The sequence below is a fragment of the Lolium perenne genome, chromosome 4 (assembly GCF_019359855.2).
Source record: "Lolium perenne isolate Kyuss_39 chromosome 4, Kyuss_2.0, whole genome shotgun sequence".
Lineage (NCBI taxonomy): Eukaryota > Viridiplantae > Streptophyta > Magnoliopsida > Poales > Poaceae > Lolium > Lolium perenne.
Genome location: NC_067247.2, coordinates 60,248,495 through 60,262,562, shown reverse-complemented (window position 1 = coordinate 60,262,562; position 14,068 = coordinate 60,248,495). Strand labels below are relative to the sequence as shown.

General features: G+C 47.0%; 3 protein-coding genes across 6 annotated transcripts; 1 reads left to right on the top strand and 2 right to left on the bottom strand.

The window, feature by feature from the left end:
- Positions 1-474: 474 nt before the first annotated feature.
- Positions 475-3,315, top strand: LOC127292692 (protein TUNICAMYCIN INDUCED 1). The gene is made up of 2 exons (XM_051322137.2): positions 475-1,145; positions 2,342-3,315. The coding sequence occupies exons 1-2, from the start codon at positions 621-623 to the stop codon at positions 3,101-3,103; spliced, it is 1,287 nt and encodes a 428-aa protein (XP_051178097.1). The 5' UTR covers positions 475-620; the 3' UTR covers positions 3,104-3,315.
- A 741-nt stretch (positions 3,316-4,056) lies between these two features.
- LOC127292691 (uncharacterized) lies at positions 4,057-6,834 on the bottom strand. Of its 2 annotated transcripts, XM_051322136.2 has the most exons (6): positions 5,463-6,827; positions 5,313-5,381; positions 5,163-5,231; positions 4,972-5,058; positions 4,620-4,687; positions 4,057-4,531 (listed from the first exon to the last, which is right to left on the bottom strand). In XM_051322136.2, exons 1-6 carry the CDS (start codon positions 6,462-6,464, stop codon positions 4,411-4,413), a joined length of 1,416 nt encoding a protein of 471 aa, XP_051178096.1. In that variant the 5' UTR covers positions 6,465-6,827; the 3' UTR covers positions 4,057-4,410. The 2 variants fall into 2 exon arrangements, 1 of the variants encoding a protein (XP_051178096.1); XR_007845316.2 differs by lacking the exon at positions 4,057-4,531 and having other exon boundaries at positions 4,625-4,687; positions 5,144-5,231; positions 5,463-6,834.
- Positions 6,835-7,187: 353 nt separating this feature from the next.
- Positions 7,188-13,409, bottom strand: LOC127292690 (nuclear pore complex protein NUP58). 3 transcript variants are annotated; one of them, XR_007845315.2, is made up of 6 exons: positions 12,680-13,409; positions 12,212-12,326; positions 11,068-11,472; positions 10,754-10,975; positions 10,518-10,604; positions 7,188-7,724 (listed from the first exon to the last, which is right to left on the bottom strand). XR_007845315.2 is itself a non-coding variant. In XM_051322134.2 (6 exons), the coding sequence occupies exons 1-5, from the start codon at positions 13,363-13,365 to the stop codon at positions 10,545-10,547; spliced, it is 1,422 nt and encodes a 473-aa protein (XP_051178094.1). In that variant the 5' UTR covers positions 13,366-13,407; the 3' UTR covers positions 7,188-7,724; positions 10,518-10,544. The 3 variants fall into 3 exon arrangements, 2 of the variants coding, with proteins under 2 accessions (XP_051178094.1, XP_051178095.1); XM_051322134.2 differs by having other exon boundaries at positions 10,820-10,975; positions 12,680-13,407; XM_051322135.2 differs by lacking the exon at positions 7,188-7,724 and adding an exon at positions 7,738-8,020 and having other exon boundaries at positions 10,820-10,975.
- Between the last annotated feature and the right edge of the window lie 659 nt (positions 13,410-14,068).

Here is a 14,068-nt window from a genome sequence, read left to right as displayed (position 1 = left end):
AGGGCGTGGCGGCGACGGCGACGGTGGCGATCTAGAGGGGTGGGAGTCGGCTCGGACGTGGATAGGAGGTGGGGAAAGCGGTGCGTCTGGCTGCCAGGCGGAGCCCACGCTCGTTTTCTAACGTGTCGCGAAGTGTTGACGCGTCCGATTCACATCCTACGCAAAGGAGCTGGTACGGGGATGCCGGCGATTCTATTGTGCTCGAAAACTAGTCGGCGCCGATGCGATCCCAAAACCACACCGGCCCACAAAAGCTATTGGAACCGCTATGAGCCGCGCCCGTGGAGATGCTCTTACCAAATCAGTTCAGCAGATATTTAATGGATGTCCAAACCTGGGGGTCGCAAAGCATACTCCCAGCCGTCGAGAGTTTGTCACAAACGGTAAACCGCCATAAATCCACTAATAATCTGGTTCTCCGGGCCCACAGTCAGTCTCCAATTACGCCTTTAACCACCCCCCACGAGCGCCATATCGCAGTCTCGTCCCCACCCATCTTCTTCCTCCGCCGCGAAGAGATCCTTTCGTGGAAGGAAAGCCTCGACTCGACTCGACTCGAGACCTACCTCCCACCAAACCCCACCCCAATCCTTCTCGAACCTTCTAGATCCTCCCCCGCCATGGCCCCTTGGGCCACACCCCTCCTCCTCCTGCTCGTCCTCCTGCTCCCGGCGCCGTCCCGCGCCGCCTCGCTCTCCCTCCTCACCACCTCCTCCAACGCCACCCTCCACGCTTCCACCTTCCCGGACCGCGAGCCGATCCCCACGCCGGACCCCACCTTCCTGCAGGACCTCATCGACTCCCTCACCGCCAAGTACCGCTGGGACCCGGACGCCGAGGTCCGGGTCTGGCCGCTCGACGCCGACGCCGCGCTCGTCGGCGCCGTGCAGCGCTACGAGTTCCGCGCCCGCGCGGGCGGCGGCTCCTCCGTCGGCGCCGCAAGGGTCTCCGACGAGACCGTCGCCTGGTCCCGCCCCGGCGACGGCGAGCCGGCCATCGAGGAGGTGTCCGGGCCCGACGGGATCGACGTCGTCCCCGGCCCCGGCGCCCTCGGGTTCGGCGACGGCGTCAGGGACCTCGACCTCGTCGGGCCCTTCCAGGTCGCGGTTGCTGACGCGGGCCTCGCGGAGCTCCGGTTGCCGTCGGTGAGTGCGGTTGACTTTTGCGCTTTGCCGTTGCGTCAGATTTTGCTTCCGGTTTGCTTGCTTGCATCGTAAGGGTTAAGGGTTGCATATAGCTAAAGTTGTGTCACTTGTAAGATGAAAGCGATTTCTACTATACTTTAGTTGGTGAATCATATAGCGGCTTCCTGCTTCTTCTTCTTCCCCCTTTTAGTTTTCTTCCGTGGCATTAAATTGATTGGCAGTGTTGATTGGTGTGCAGCAGTGTCTGAATGCTATATCTAGTACGGTTCCCTTGCTTAGTTTCTGTTGTTAGTCCATTCTCAGTATGCGCAAATTTGACCAGAGTAGATGGCAAACTTCCAAGGATATGCCACAAAATTAAAACAAACCAAAACATTCAGTTTGGTTACACATGCTGTTCTGACCCTGATTGAGCGTTGCAAATTTGACCAGAGTAGGAAGATGATACGAGTGTCCACTGTGTGCGCATTTAAATTGCTATGTTTATGCATTTAAGTAGTGCATTGAAACACATATGGTACTAACGCCCTAACTAGGGGGAACAAATCAATACCCTCTCCTTCCCAATGGCCCCTATGTAGTCGACTTAAATGTAACTTCCTGAACGTTTCATTTTGAATTTAAGTTTACTCCAAAAGTATCAACACAGAATGCACAGCGTTTTGTTCTGGCATGCCATAAAATGTGGGCAGGGCTGTTCTGGGTGGAGAAGGAAGGAACAACAATTGGATAATTAGACATGCACTGATTTTTAGTTTGTAGTTGTGAAGTCTGTATATCTTTGATTGTTGTATGCTGGAGAGTTCAGATAAATTGCTACTGGATATCTTTGTTTTCTGTTTGTGTTTGTTTTGTCTAGAACAGTCACCAAATAAAAATTAGATAGGCCACATACTGTGCTTGGCATTTCTTGTAAGCTGGCTATGACTAAATATGTTACTCCCTCCTGTCCAGATTACTTGTTGCAGATTTAGGCAAAATGTTGCCTAAAATTCTAGGTTCATGGAATCCGCGACAAGTAATTTGGATCGGAGGGAGTACAGCCTTTCATGAATTACTTGATATAAAACTTCATAATTTCAACTCATAGTGTTCAAACATTTTTTGTTTCATGCACTGTTTGTTAAATCAACTGTTGACTACTGCATTTTCCCCCGTCGACTGCTGCACAATCTTATGTTGCACCTCATTTGCAGTTGAATGCCACATATACAGGGTTGAAGAGGGTGCTTGTTGGTGCTGGTATTGCATTAAAGATTACTGGTGCACAGAAAGTGTACTTTACCCACCCTCACAGTATAGGTCTTTTAGCAAATGGAAGCTTGTTGGCTACAAACAAGGACCTAAGCCGAATACTGCCTCTCAGCCACCCTACATGTGCACCGTTGCTTCATGTGAGTGTCGCAGGATCGGTCATAATGATTGCGCGTGAAACTGATGTGTCAGGAGGCCAGATGAAGTATTTGTTGAGCTCTGATGATACCGTGGAGTTACTTTCAGACAAGCCTGAAGTGAACATGCCAGATCGGTTGATCTCAGCATGTGTGTTCTGCTCAATCAGTCCAAGGCTACCAAGGCTTGAAAATCAACTGAAGACTTGGTTCAGCCAGAGGAATGAGTTCAATAGATCAATGAACTTCATCGAAGCTAAAGTGACGTCGCTGACTCTGGTAAAATTTCGCTTGGAGCTCGAGAGGGACATCACTGAAGAGGATGATCTCTGGGATGATGTTCCAGAGTGGAAAACTTTACCTATGGTCCAGCGAGTCTCACTTGACGTTATCGCTAGGGTTCAAGAAGAGGGACGTCTGAAGTCTATGCAAGTGAAGAAGGTAAGGAGTTCTTTTCAAATAGTGGACGCTAGTTCCTGGAGCAGCTTGACTTCAAACGTCTCCTTCACAGACTTCATGTCTTTTGTTCTCCCCCCTGATCCGTTGTCATTGGATGTGAAGTGGTAACATCTTTTTTCTTGTTATTTACTTCTGGTAGTCATAGGGCTGGTAGGAAATTGCACATATACATCAATTTCGTGTAAAATTTACTCGGACAAAAGTGTAACTGAAAATGGGGGTTGTCTGTAATGCAGTGTTCAAATTGCTCACGATTCCTGACTGAGTTTAAACCTTTCATTCCTAATGAACATAGCACGGCCAGAGCCAAGCATTGTATATTTGTATGTGGCACTTTATTTCATTTCTAATGTAGCAACGAAGCACTCTCGTCTCTCATAGTTTACAGTTTGGAGATATAAAAAGGAGAATCTCCTGTTAGCAAGGATTAAATGTGCAAGACATTTCCATTTCTTAGAACAATTAGCACTTCAACCTGTAGATGGTGGAAGGTCAAGCTATCTATAAAAAGGACAAGTTTTTGGTTCTGTATTCAATATTCAATCTACCGGGCAGGTAAAGTTTAACCTTGTTTTCAATCTAGCATTCTGTCATTCGCAAACACTAGGTACTTCATTTTCTTTTCAGGTTACTGACATCACTGCACAGATTGTAGTTTTGAGAGTAATAAAGAGGAGAACCTCAAGAAAACTGGTTCTCATGTCTTAAGAACAAATCACATACAAGAATCAAATAAATACAGATCAAAATTCACAGCACAGTGAACAGGACCAATACGTCGGAGTATGATACATGAAGACGTTTAAAACTGGCCATGGCTTTTCCACCATCGAAGACGAATACAATTTAAGAGAGAGCAATAACGCTCCACAAGAAATAACAACAATTTGTTTTGCTTTTGATTTCTTTTACATTAAACATTTGGATACAGATCAAAATTCACAACATAGCGAACAGGACCAAAACATCATCTGATATAAGACGTTTAAAAACTGGCCATGGCTTTTCCACCATCGAAGACGAGTACAATTTAAAAGAGAGCAATAACGCTCCACAAGAAATAAGATGAACAATTTGTCTTGCTTTTGATTTCTTTTACATTAAAGATCTGAAACAGATCGGCCAGCTCTCCTAGTGTCAAAAACATATCAAAATTTCAATGTGTTGCGACAGATGCTGATTCATCCTTTTTATGACACACAAGTGAGTGCAATCTCTGGTTACAGTACAAGAACTGTTGCCTCTAAACAAGCATCTGCTGCTAGGGCAGGGAAAAACTGAGAGTCAGCCAAGCATTACGTGCAAGGCGACATCAATCAAATAAATAGCTAGAGGAGAAAAAATGTGGCTGAGATTAACAGTGATGCTCTGCCAAAAAAATGGGTTGGTTTGACATTTGCCACACCAACTACACCTCAGGCGATGCCTGCTGCGCCAAGAAGCACATCATGGTCATAGATTGTATCTGTGATTTTCGATGGTGGCCAGTACCTAAGCACAGATCTCCCGAGAATGTTCTTCACCGGGAGCGGTCCCCTGTAATGACACAAATAGCATATGAGATACATGCTGTTGAAATCGGGCTTAGGAACTGAGGCGCCTTATAGATAGAGGTCCAGCGTACCAGTTATGGGAATCGAAGCTGTTGTTTCTGTTGTCCCCCAGCACAAACACGTAGCCTGGAGGTATCCTCTGGAAAACGGAAATAACAACTGGTAAATATGCGTACACTACACCGCAATGTAATTTCAAGAAATGAAAGTGCTAGCTTTATTATCAAGTCATGTTGGCTCCTATGAACAAGCAAACAATCTACACATGGATCAGAGTGACTTTACGTCAAACTATTAACAAAAAGCACAGTAGTGGATTGAACATTTTACGGATATGTCAGGGCATCAATCAATATCTTAACATAAGGCAAAGAAGTACAAGTTATAACAGTTGGTAGTTGGTAAGATTAGAAGATGCCATACCACTGGACCCATTTCATAGTTGGCTGGCTCAAGCACAAATTCCTCATCCTGGACTACTCCATTAACCAATAAGTGACCATCAGTCACCTATTCAAAAAAAGGTGAGTACAAATGGTTAGAACTAATGCAAACAGAAAAACAGAAATAAAGGGAGACAAATAGAAGCCACTACCCTTCGGATAAAAGCTTACTTCAACGACGTCCCCGCCCGTCGCCACAACTCTCTTGATAAACACATCACTTGAGCTGTAGCCCATGTTCTGCAAAAAAGAAGAAATCCTGATCATGCCACATTCCATCATGGACCAGAGAGAAGAAAGAAGACGGACCGAATATCATACCTGAAGGACTAGAGGCGCACGGAAGATCACAATGTCACAAATGTCCGGCTCCCGGAAAATATATGAAACCTACAACAAGTATGCACCATCAGCACCAATACATCACAGGAAAGAAACTGGCACACAAGGAAGACTGGGAATTAGTTATACCTTCTCAGCGAGAATCCGGTCACCGACATCGAATGTAGGATACATGGATTTCGAAGGGATGGACCTGGGCTCAGCCAGAGAGGATCTGTGGAGCAGCGGCACAGTCACGGCAGCGAACATCGTCTTGGCATCATCCGAGCACGAGTTGGCCCACCTCGACAGCCAGCTGTTCCTCCTGCTCACCGACGCACCGGTACCAAGAGCGGCGGTGCTCTTTCTGACCATCCCAGCAGCACCAGAGGCTGCTGCACTACTAACAACCGATGGCGCGGCAACGGAAGGGGCAGCCCCCGCGCCGCCGCTGCTACCGAGCAATGCCTTCACGCCCATCTTGGAGGGGCCGCCACTGCCGCCGAGCAATGCCATCACGCCCGCCTTGGACGGGGCCGCCACTGCGGGGGATGGCACGGGTGGCTGGCGGCGAGAGGGGGCTGGGGTGGGTGGTGTGGGTGCCGTGGCGGGGCGCGCCGACCTGCGGGACGATGCCCCGGTGATGAGGTCGCTGCATGGAAGCCACTTGCTCGCCTGCAGGAACGGGAGGAGCGCGGCTGGGTTCAGCCCGGATGATATGGATGGGGATGCGGACAGCGAGGAAGCGCCGCCGCCCACCCCGGAGGCGAGCACGGAGAGGAGGCCGACAGCCAGCGACGGCGGCGGGTCGTCTGATTTTGGGGAGCCCGGCGGCGAGACGAAGAGTGAGTAGCTGCCGCCATCGGAGGCGACGAGGGTCCTGGTGAGGCGTCTGGCGGGGAGGGCCTTGGCGGTGGGTGTGGGCGGGAGAGGCTTGGGGTGGTTGTGGTCCTCGGCGTCGTTGTGGTGGTCGAGGCGGCGGGAGGAGGAGAAGAGGCAGAAGGGGCGGGAGAGCGCGTCCTGGAGGACGCGGCACCCGGCGCCGGGCGCCGCCCCGGCGGTGCCCGCGGCGGCGGTGCAGCGCAGGCCGAAGGAGGACGCGAGGTTTTGCGCCACGTAGCCGGAGTAGGAGACGGTCATGCGGATCGCCATCGTCGGGAAAGTTGAGTCTTGGCGGGCCGGGATCTCACGAGACGCGCCAGAGCATTTCCTCCGCGGCGATCGGGGCGGCGCCGGAGCGGGGGCTCCGGGAATCCAGGGGATCTAGGGTTCCCAGGGTCGGCGGGCGCTGATACGGCCAGCCGGGCCGGGGAAGGGAGGGTAGATTGGATTTGAGAAGGAGGCGGGTGAAGGGAGGGTATGGGTCTCCGGCGATACGGGGCCTCGCCGGCGGCGGAGGCCGACGAGGTCAACGGCGGAGAGGGCAAGGTGGGGGGAAGGGTGGGAGATGGGATGGAGCAAGGTCCAAGGATGGGAGGTGAGCGGCGGCTTCTTTATGTTCGGTTAGCGTGGGGGCCGTGGGGCCGCGCAGATTTTGGAGATCTTTTTCTACGGTTCGCCCCAACTAGGTCGGACTGGGTGGCCAGATAAGTTTTCGACAACATTTTGAAAAGCTCTACTCTCCGGAGTTATTTGGGCGATGTTGTTTGTATTTGTGTAGGTTTGTGACTTCACGTGTGATCCTGACTCTTTTTTTCCTTTCTCTTCAAAACGTTGACGGTGCAGCAGTTTGTAGTCACTGTGCTGAACATAGTAGTACGAAAATACAACCGAATTTGTTGGCACAAATGTACGACACGAAGAATATAGTCACAAGAACCATGATACAACAACGAGATGTATTAACATTTAAGAAATCTTCTTTTGTTCCGGGGAAACAGATATGAGGTCGATTGTATATCTATCCACTTGACCACTTCCATATTTTTGGTGGGAGTTTGCTCCCTTCCAACTTCTGTACAGTTCCTATGCATTTTTCTACCTGACCAGTAATCACAGCTAGTATATATGAACCATCTTCACACAAAGACCTGTACATGATCCCAAACCTGAGCAACCTAGTACGGTATATCGCACTCTAAACTAGAGAGGGAGAGGAAGAATATACGCCAAAATTCAGAGAATCCCGTCATGGGAATGGTCGTAGCAAACTGGGCTGCCTTCTGTCGCATTACCCGGGAAGCTAGCTGTGTGACCTGACTGAATCGTGTGCTCATTGGAGACAACGACCTGAAGCACCACTATGACCAACCATTTCCTACTCCTAAAAACCAAGCAAACCAAGCAAAAAGTTGACCCGTCCCAAGTGGTTGTTGCCGGGCGTCGCTTCTTCGCAGCTTCCCCAGTCGCGGTCCATGTCACTGATTACGCACGTGAAGTGCCACCGACGAGCATGACGATCGAATCTCCAAACTGCAAGGCGAATTCAAGTTAGATCCATCCATCTCAGTTCTCACAAGTACAACACGTCAGCCTTGAAATGAAATAAATAAATTGAACAGCATGGGCGATGGCGTTCTAACATGGCTAGCTATGGAACAATTCAGAGATGAGGCATTCACATGTTCACATGCAACATGTACGGCTTTGGTGTACAACCAGTTGAACCAGATACAGAAATGATCAACGAGCAAAATGTCAACAGCTAAAGTTCCCTGTATTTTTGGGGGCATCTGATGTATGAACTGCCGTCAGCGCTTACGTTCCCTCTGGGCAACGAGGCAATGTTAATACTTATATATAACGAATGGAGGCAATGGCAAAGCAAGAGGGCGGCAAGACTGGGGAGATCACTAGAATTTGGTAATCCAATATGACAGCATGCCACAACCGAGTAAAGACCCTCCATGATAACATACTATATGGCTTGCCTTACAGCGAAGCAAACATAAGCATGTACTTTCGCACTTTAGAAGTTTAGATAAGCAGATCCTCCTAACCAAAAAGCAAGTTGATTATCTTGGAAAACATGAAGTTTATTCCGCAAAAAGAAGAAAAACACACACATGCATGTGAAAAGTCGTGTAGACAGCAATATGGCTGTAGATAATTTGTAAATACTGTTTAACCAAGTCCATGCTGTGTGTAAAATCCTATCAAGTACTAATCCTAACCATTCAGTGGGAAACCCAACAGCAATCACCTTCTAGTCCTAAATTTTATAACACCAAAACACCTTCATTGTTCTAGTTCTCGTGTTATTTTAGTCAGACCGCTGGGCAGTTGACAAAATCACATTGTAACCTTTTTTTTTTTTTTTTGAGAGAGGCAAGTCTCATATCACAATTTCCATGTCACAACCTAAATACACGATGGTTAATCAACGCTTCAAGCACAAAGCTCCACAATTAATATCATTTGTACTGCATATGTCATAGTCAAACATGAAATGGATTATCACAGTCAATTCAGTAATAAGTAGCTTGGTCAAAGAAGATTCTAAAAGTAACTTCAAAGCTTAGTTACTAAGTTATTGGGCGACTCAAAGGTTTCATCGCTGAGTGATTTACACAAGTCAACGCCAGTGTTTTAAACCTTAAATGGGCTAAACTACTGACGCAATTGGCTTCGTTACAGAAAGGAAGAAAACCAAGATGGCCATAGCCATGGAGTTATCGTGTGAGTCCTATAGGTTTTGATATAGTTGCCAGGTATTTTTTACATCTGGAAGCAAAGTCTGCCCTTATGTTAGACAGCTCCACTACAGTTTCTTATTAAACAATTTAAGGACTGATGTGAAGCTAATTCAGTTACACATCTGGCGCCTGTTTCAGGGTGTCACCATTCTGTGTGAGATACACAGGAGCATGACAAAACGATAAAAATTGGAAACCAATCAAGGATAGGATGAGAAACAAAGTTTTACCTGACCACGTGAGATGTTAGTTCTGAGAACTGCTACTACGTAAAATTCAAGGTTTACTAACCTGACTACATGAGATGTTATTTGTGAAAGCTGCAATACAGAATGAAGGTTACCTACAGAGTTACAGGCAATGTTCGATGGACTGTTCTGGCAGCGGCTTTGGTGTACAACCAGATACAGAAATGATCAACTAGCAAAATGTCAACGGCTAAAGTTCCCAGTATTTTATGGGTACCCTACGCGTATGAACTGCCGTCAGCGCTTACGTCTGGGAAACAAGGCAAAGTTAATACTACATAACCAAAGAGGCAATGGCAAAGCAAGAGGACAGCTAGACTGGACAAACCACCAGAATTTGTAATTGAATATGACTACATGCCATAACCAAGTAAGGACCCTCCATGATAACAGACTATATGGCTTGGGTACTAATGTGGCAGCTTTCGACGAAGCAACAGAAGCATGTATTTCGCGCTTTAGAAGTTTAGATAAGCTGACCGTCCTAACCAAAAGGCAAGTTGATTATCTTAGAAAACATGAAGTTTATTCCGCAAAAGAGAGAGAAACAGCGACATGCATGTGAAAAGTTATATACACAGCAGAGAGAATGTGGCCCTAGATGGATTTGAAAATACTGTTTAACCAAGTCCTTTTTGTGTGGAAAATTCTTCAAGTACTAATCCAAACCATTCAGTGAGAAGCCAAACAGCAATCACCTTCTAGCCCTATATTTTATTTCACCAAAAATACCTTTATTGTTCTAGTTCTCGTGGCATTTATAATCAACAATGGTGCAGTTTACACAATCACATCGTATCCCATCCTCTTCAAGAGAAATCTCATATCACAATTCCCATGTCACACCTAAATGCCTGATGGTTAATCAACACTTCAAGTATAAAGCTCCACAATTAAGATTTTATTAATGTCAAAGTCAAACGTGAAATGGATTCACAGTCAATACACTAACAAGTAGCTTGGTCGAAGAAGATTATAATAAAGTATCTTCGAAGTTGATTACTTTGTAAGTGGTTGGACGACTAATAAGGTTTCATCACTGAGTGATTTACAGAAGTCAATGTCAGCGTTTTTAAACCTTAAATGGGCTAAACTGCTGAAGCAATGTTAGCTTAGCCACGGATAGGAAGAAAACTGAGGTGGCCACAGTCGATTTATCCTGTGAGTCCTATAGGTTTCCATATAGTTACCAGGTATTTTTACATCTGGAAGCACAGTCTGCCCTTATGTCAGACAGTTCCACTGCAGTTTCTCATTAAACAAGTTAATCATAGGCTGCTGTAAAAAAAGGAGGGAAGAGGGATGGAGTCAGAAGGACATACAAGAAAAAGGACTGATGCGAAGCTGATTCAGTTGCACATCTGACGCCTGCTTCGGGGCATCACCATTCTGTGTGGAGACGGGTGGGCCTGTAGCTCAGAGGAGATACACAGGAGAATCACAAAAAAATGAATGTTGGAAAACCAATCAAGGATAGGATGAGAAACAAAGTTTAACATGACCACGCAAGATGTTAGCTGGGAGGAGAACTGCTGCACAAAATTCAAGGTTTACTAACCTGACTACATCAAGTGTTACTTGTGAGAACACTGAGAACTGCTATACAAATTGAAGGTTTACTTACAGCCAATGTTGGATGGACTGTTCTTGAAGCGGCTTCTTGTTTCGCTGCCTCTTTTCTATCCGCTTCCACAAATGGATCATTCCGATTACCACTGTTCCGCATATCATTAAGATATTGAATCCTTATTGCATCAGCATATTGATGAAGATTTTCCACCTGGACCAAAGAAAATGTTAGAGAAGCTCCATTTCTCTACGAAAGCATCAAACTATAGTTGCCAAACAATGATACTATGTACAGGGTATTACCTTAGAAGCAACATAGATAAAATAGTCATGCATGTTCGACATAACTTTTGGCAGAGATTCCAAAGAAGGTGGATATGTTTTAGTATTCTTCATCTGAACAAGCTGCTCTAGCTCTCCAATCAATTTGCAACACTCTTCAAGTTGCTTCTCAAATCTGTCAACAATGCGCTGCATAAAGGTAGAGGGCCGCCTTACAGAACCATGAGTACGAGCGGCTGAAGATCCACCATGGTTTGCAGAACTGGTATTTGCAATTCCAGCACCTCTGCTGACAAACCACGGTCTCAAGTTCACATATGAACCTATAGCAAATTCTGCAGTGGACATACTTTCTTTGACAGCATCCATTAATCTCTGAATGGAAGCCTTCTCCCTGTTCATGATGGTGGAGATTGACCCAATCTCCTGTTACAGGAAGAAAAAATTGCTCCTGTCAAAAACAATTATTCAAGTTAAAGGTGTTTTTTCTCCTAGTTGGCTTCATGCATTATGCCAAACAAATTGGCCTTGTAAGTCCTGAGAGCCTTCTTCATTTGAAGTTAAAGTCCCAGAAAAAAATCAGTCAATTTAATAGCCGAGACTGAAGAGATAGTTCTGCAAGTAAGAGATGTACTTTGGTTCTACATTGTGCAGATGTCTTTCTGGTGTATCTTCCATGCATACAACATGTAAATGTCACAACACTATTTGACACTAATACTTCCCAACACCTGGTTGATCTCACTACTTACCGACATCCAAATCTCATGGAGGAACATTGCAATGGTAGCATTTCAAACCTTTGAATGAAGTATGAACAACTCTACCAATTGATTTCAAAGTACAACTCAATTATCACCGAGAAATCTAACTTGTATGACATAAGAGCATGATTGTGCGGCAGTTCGGTAATTACATAAGAGCACTTAATGTTGGCTGGTACTGTGCAACCTTGAAGGATGACGCTACCATAGTGATAAGCAAACGCACAATGGAAACAAACATGTCATTACTTAATATATATAACCTGGTAGTACTACGTTCATGCTCTTCCTCTTGTCAGCAACAAATGCTACTACTACACTTATCTGTGAAGACTGAAACGTTCCCAACCATGGATTGCAAGTAAATCACACGCAGTAACAAAGAATCAGAAGAAGCAAACCTGTGTAATCTGACGAGCATCCAGTTCAAAACTGCTACTGGAGACTGACGGGTCGCAGAGGCGGCTGCATTGCTCCAACTGCTCACACGCATGCCTCTCCTCCCTTATCTTGTCCCTGCAAATCACAGATGAACCAACCAGGTGAGCAATGTGGCAAAATACAGATAACGCATCCCCCAAACATGCAGACAGACTTCGCCCCCCACAAGCTGTTCGAAACCCCAGAACATCACAGCGGCGGAATCTAATGAACCACGAGTCCACGAGAACAGATTTCGACAGGGAAGACGGACATCTAGAACGCAATGTGACCAACAAAACCACGGTTCAGTTCAGATCATATAATAACACAATGCGCCTAAATTTCGCCTTCAGAAATCAATCAATTGCCCCCAAATCGGAACAGAACACAGGGAACAGATGCCCAATCCCTCGATCGCAGAGCGAGAATTCGGGCGCAATTCGTACTCGATCTGTAGCAGGAGGTGCTGGGAGAAGGGATGGAGCTCCTCCCACTTGGTCTTGTACCCCGCGGGTTCCCCTTCCACCGTGTACAGCCTCAGCTGCTGCTGGGGCTCCGGATGCTGCTGCGCTTGCGCCCACGCCTGCTGCGGCCCCGACGTACGTCCCTGCTCCAATGCGGCCGCGGCCGCCTGCTGCGGCTGCGGGTGCGCCCATGACTGCTGCAGCCCGGCCTGACGTCGCTGCTCCCATCCCCCGAGCGCGAACGCGAGCGCCTGCTGCTGCTGCGCCGCCACCCACGCCTGCTGCAGCCCGGCTTGGCGTGCCTGCTCCAATTTCCCCAGCGCCGCCGCAACCTGCTGCGGCGTGGGAGGAGCCGGGACCTGCGTGCGGAATGGCGATGGCGACGGCGACACGGGGGGTAGGGACATCGCAGGACTCTCGTAGGTCCCCGTGTGAGGCGCGGAGGGCGGCGCCGGCGACGGTGAGGAGACCCATGGCGGAGGACGCGCGGGGGTGTGCGTCGCCGTCGCCGCCGCCTCTTGCTCCTCGGCGATCGGCGAGAGCGCCGGCTGCACCCGGAACCTCCCAACCTGGCGCGGCGGCATCTGCGGCGGGCGGTCGGGGTCCGGGGAGAAGCTGAGGCGCCTGGCGACGTCGTCTAGGTCGATGTTGAGGCCCAGCCTCGACATGGGTGGCGGTGGCGGTTTCGTTCCCGGAACAGGAGGCCGGGGGTCAGTGGAAAGGACAGGTTTACCCTCCGGGACGAGATGAACTGCGATAGAGAAAGCTGGTATTTATGTGAAAATACCAGGATAAATCTAGGTGTGCTTGTAACAGTTTTCTACATTATCAAAAAAAAAATGGTATTTCAAAATTTTAAAAATTATTCCCGAAAAATACGATTGTACGGGTGGCCTAAAGAAAAATGACAAAATATCGAAATAACACTATAATGATTGGTTTTGTACTGTTTACATAAATACGAATTTCCATTTCACATATATGATGATAATATCATGTTTTACATTGATTTATAGGGATTTACTAATGATCTCCTTTATTTGGATTATAACGCTTCAGAACAGGAAAACCTTGTTTTGTGTATTTTTCACTTTCAGAGAGCTATTTGAGTAGTCCATCTCTGAACTACGGGTTTGTGGCAGTAAATTGATCTATTTCTTTCATGTTTTTCATAGTTCTTAGTGCCATATGAGCTGCCTACCATGATTATGGTCATGTTTGTAATACCTATGTGGTGGATCTTTATTCTATGATATTGTTTTATGAGATATGATCTTATTATATGGTCAGATATATTGATAGATGCATATTACATACCTCTTTCTTAATTTTATGTTCTAATCCAACATCTATGCAAGAGCGTGTGTGGGG

What these genes read in the sequence shown, in the direction of transcription:
- LOC127292690 (XM_051322135.2), bottom strand. Translation starts at nt 13,365, where the DNA reads ATGTCGAGGCTGGGCCTCAACATCGACCTAGACGACGTCGCCAGGCGC. An exon ending in ATGCTCGTCAGATTACACAG is followed by an intron (nt 11,473 to 12,211) that starts GTTTGCTTCTTC and finishes TTCCTGTAACAG; the next exon opens with GAGATTGGGTCAATCTCCAC. An exon ending in CAGTCCATCCAACATTGGCT is followed by an intron (nt 10,605 to 10,819) that starts GTAAGTAAACCT and finishes TCTGAGCTACAG; the next exon opens with GCCCACCCGTCTCCACACAG.
- LOC127292692 (XM_051322137.2), top strand. Translation starts at nt 621, where the DNA reads ATGGCCCCTTGGGCCACACCCCTCCTCCTCCTGCTCGTCCTCCTGCTC. An exon ending in CGGAGCTCCGGTTGCCGTCG is followed by an intron (nt 1,146 to 2,341) that starts GTGAGTGCGGTT and finishes CCTCATTTGCAG; the next exon opens with TTGAATGCCACATATACAGG.
- LOC127292691 (XM_051322136.2), bottom strand. Translation starts at nt 6,464, where the DNA reads ATGGCGATCCGCATGACCGTCTCCTACTCCGGCTACGTGGCGCAAAAC. An exon ending in ACTATGAAATGGGTCCAGTG is followed by an intron (nt 4,688 to 4,971) that starts GTATGGCATCTT and finishes TCCGTTTTCCAG; the next exon opens with AGGATACCTCCAGGCTACGT. An exon ending in AGCTTCGATTCCCATAACTG is followed by an intron (nt 4,532 to 4,619) that starts GTACGCTGGACC and finishes GTGTCATTACAG; the next exon opens with GGGACCGCTCCCGGTGAAGA.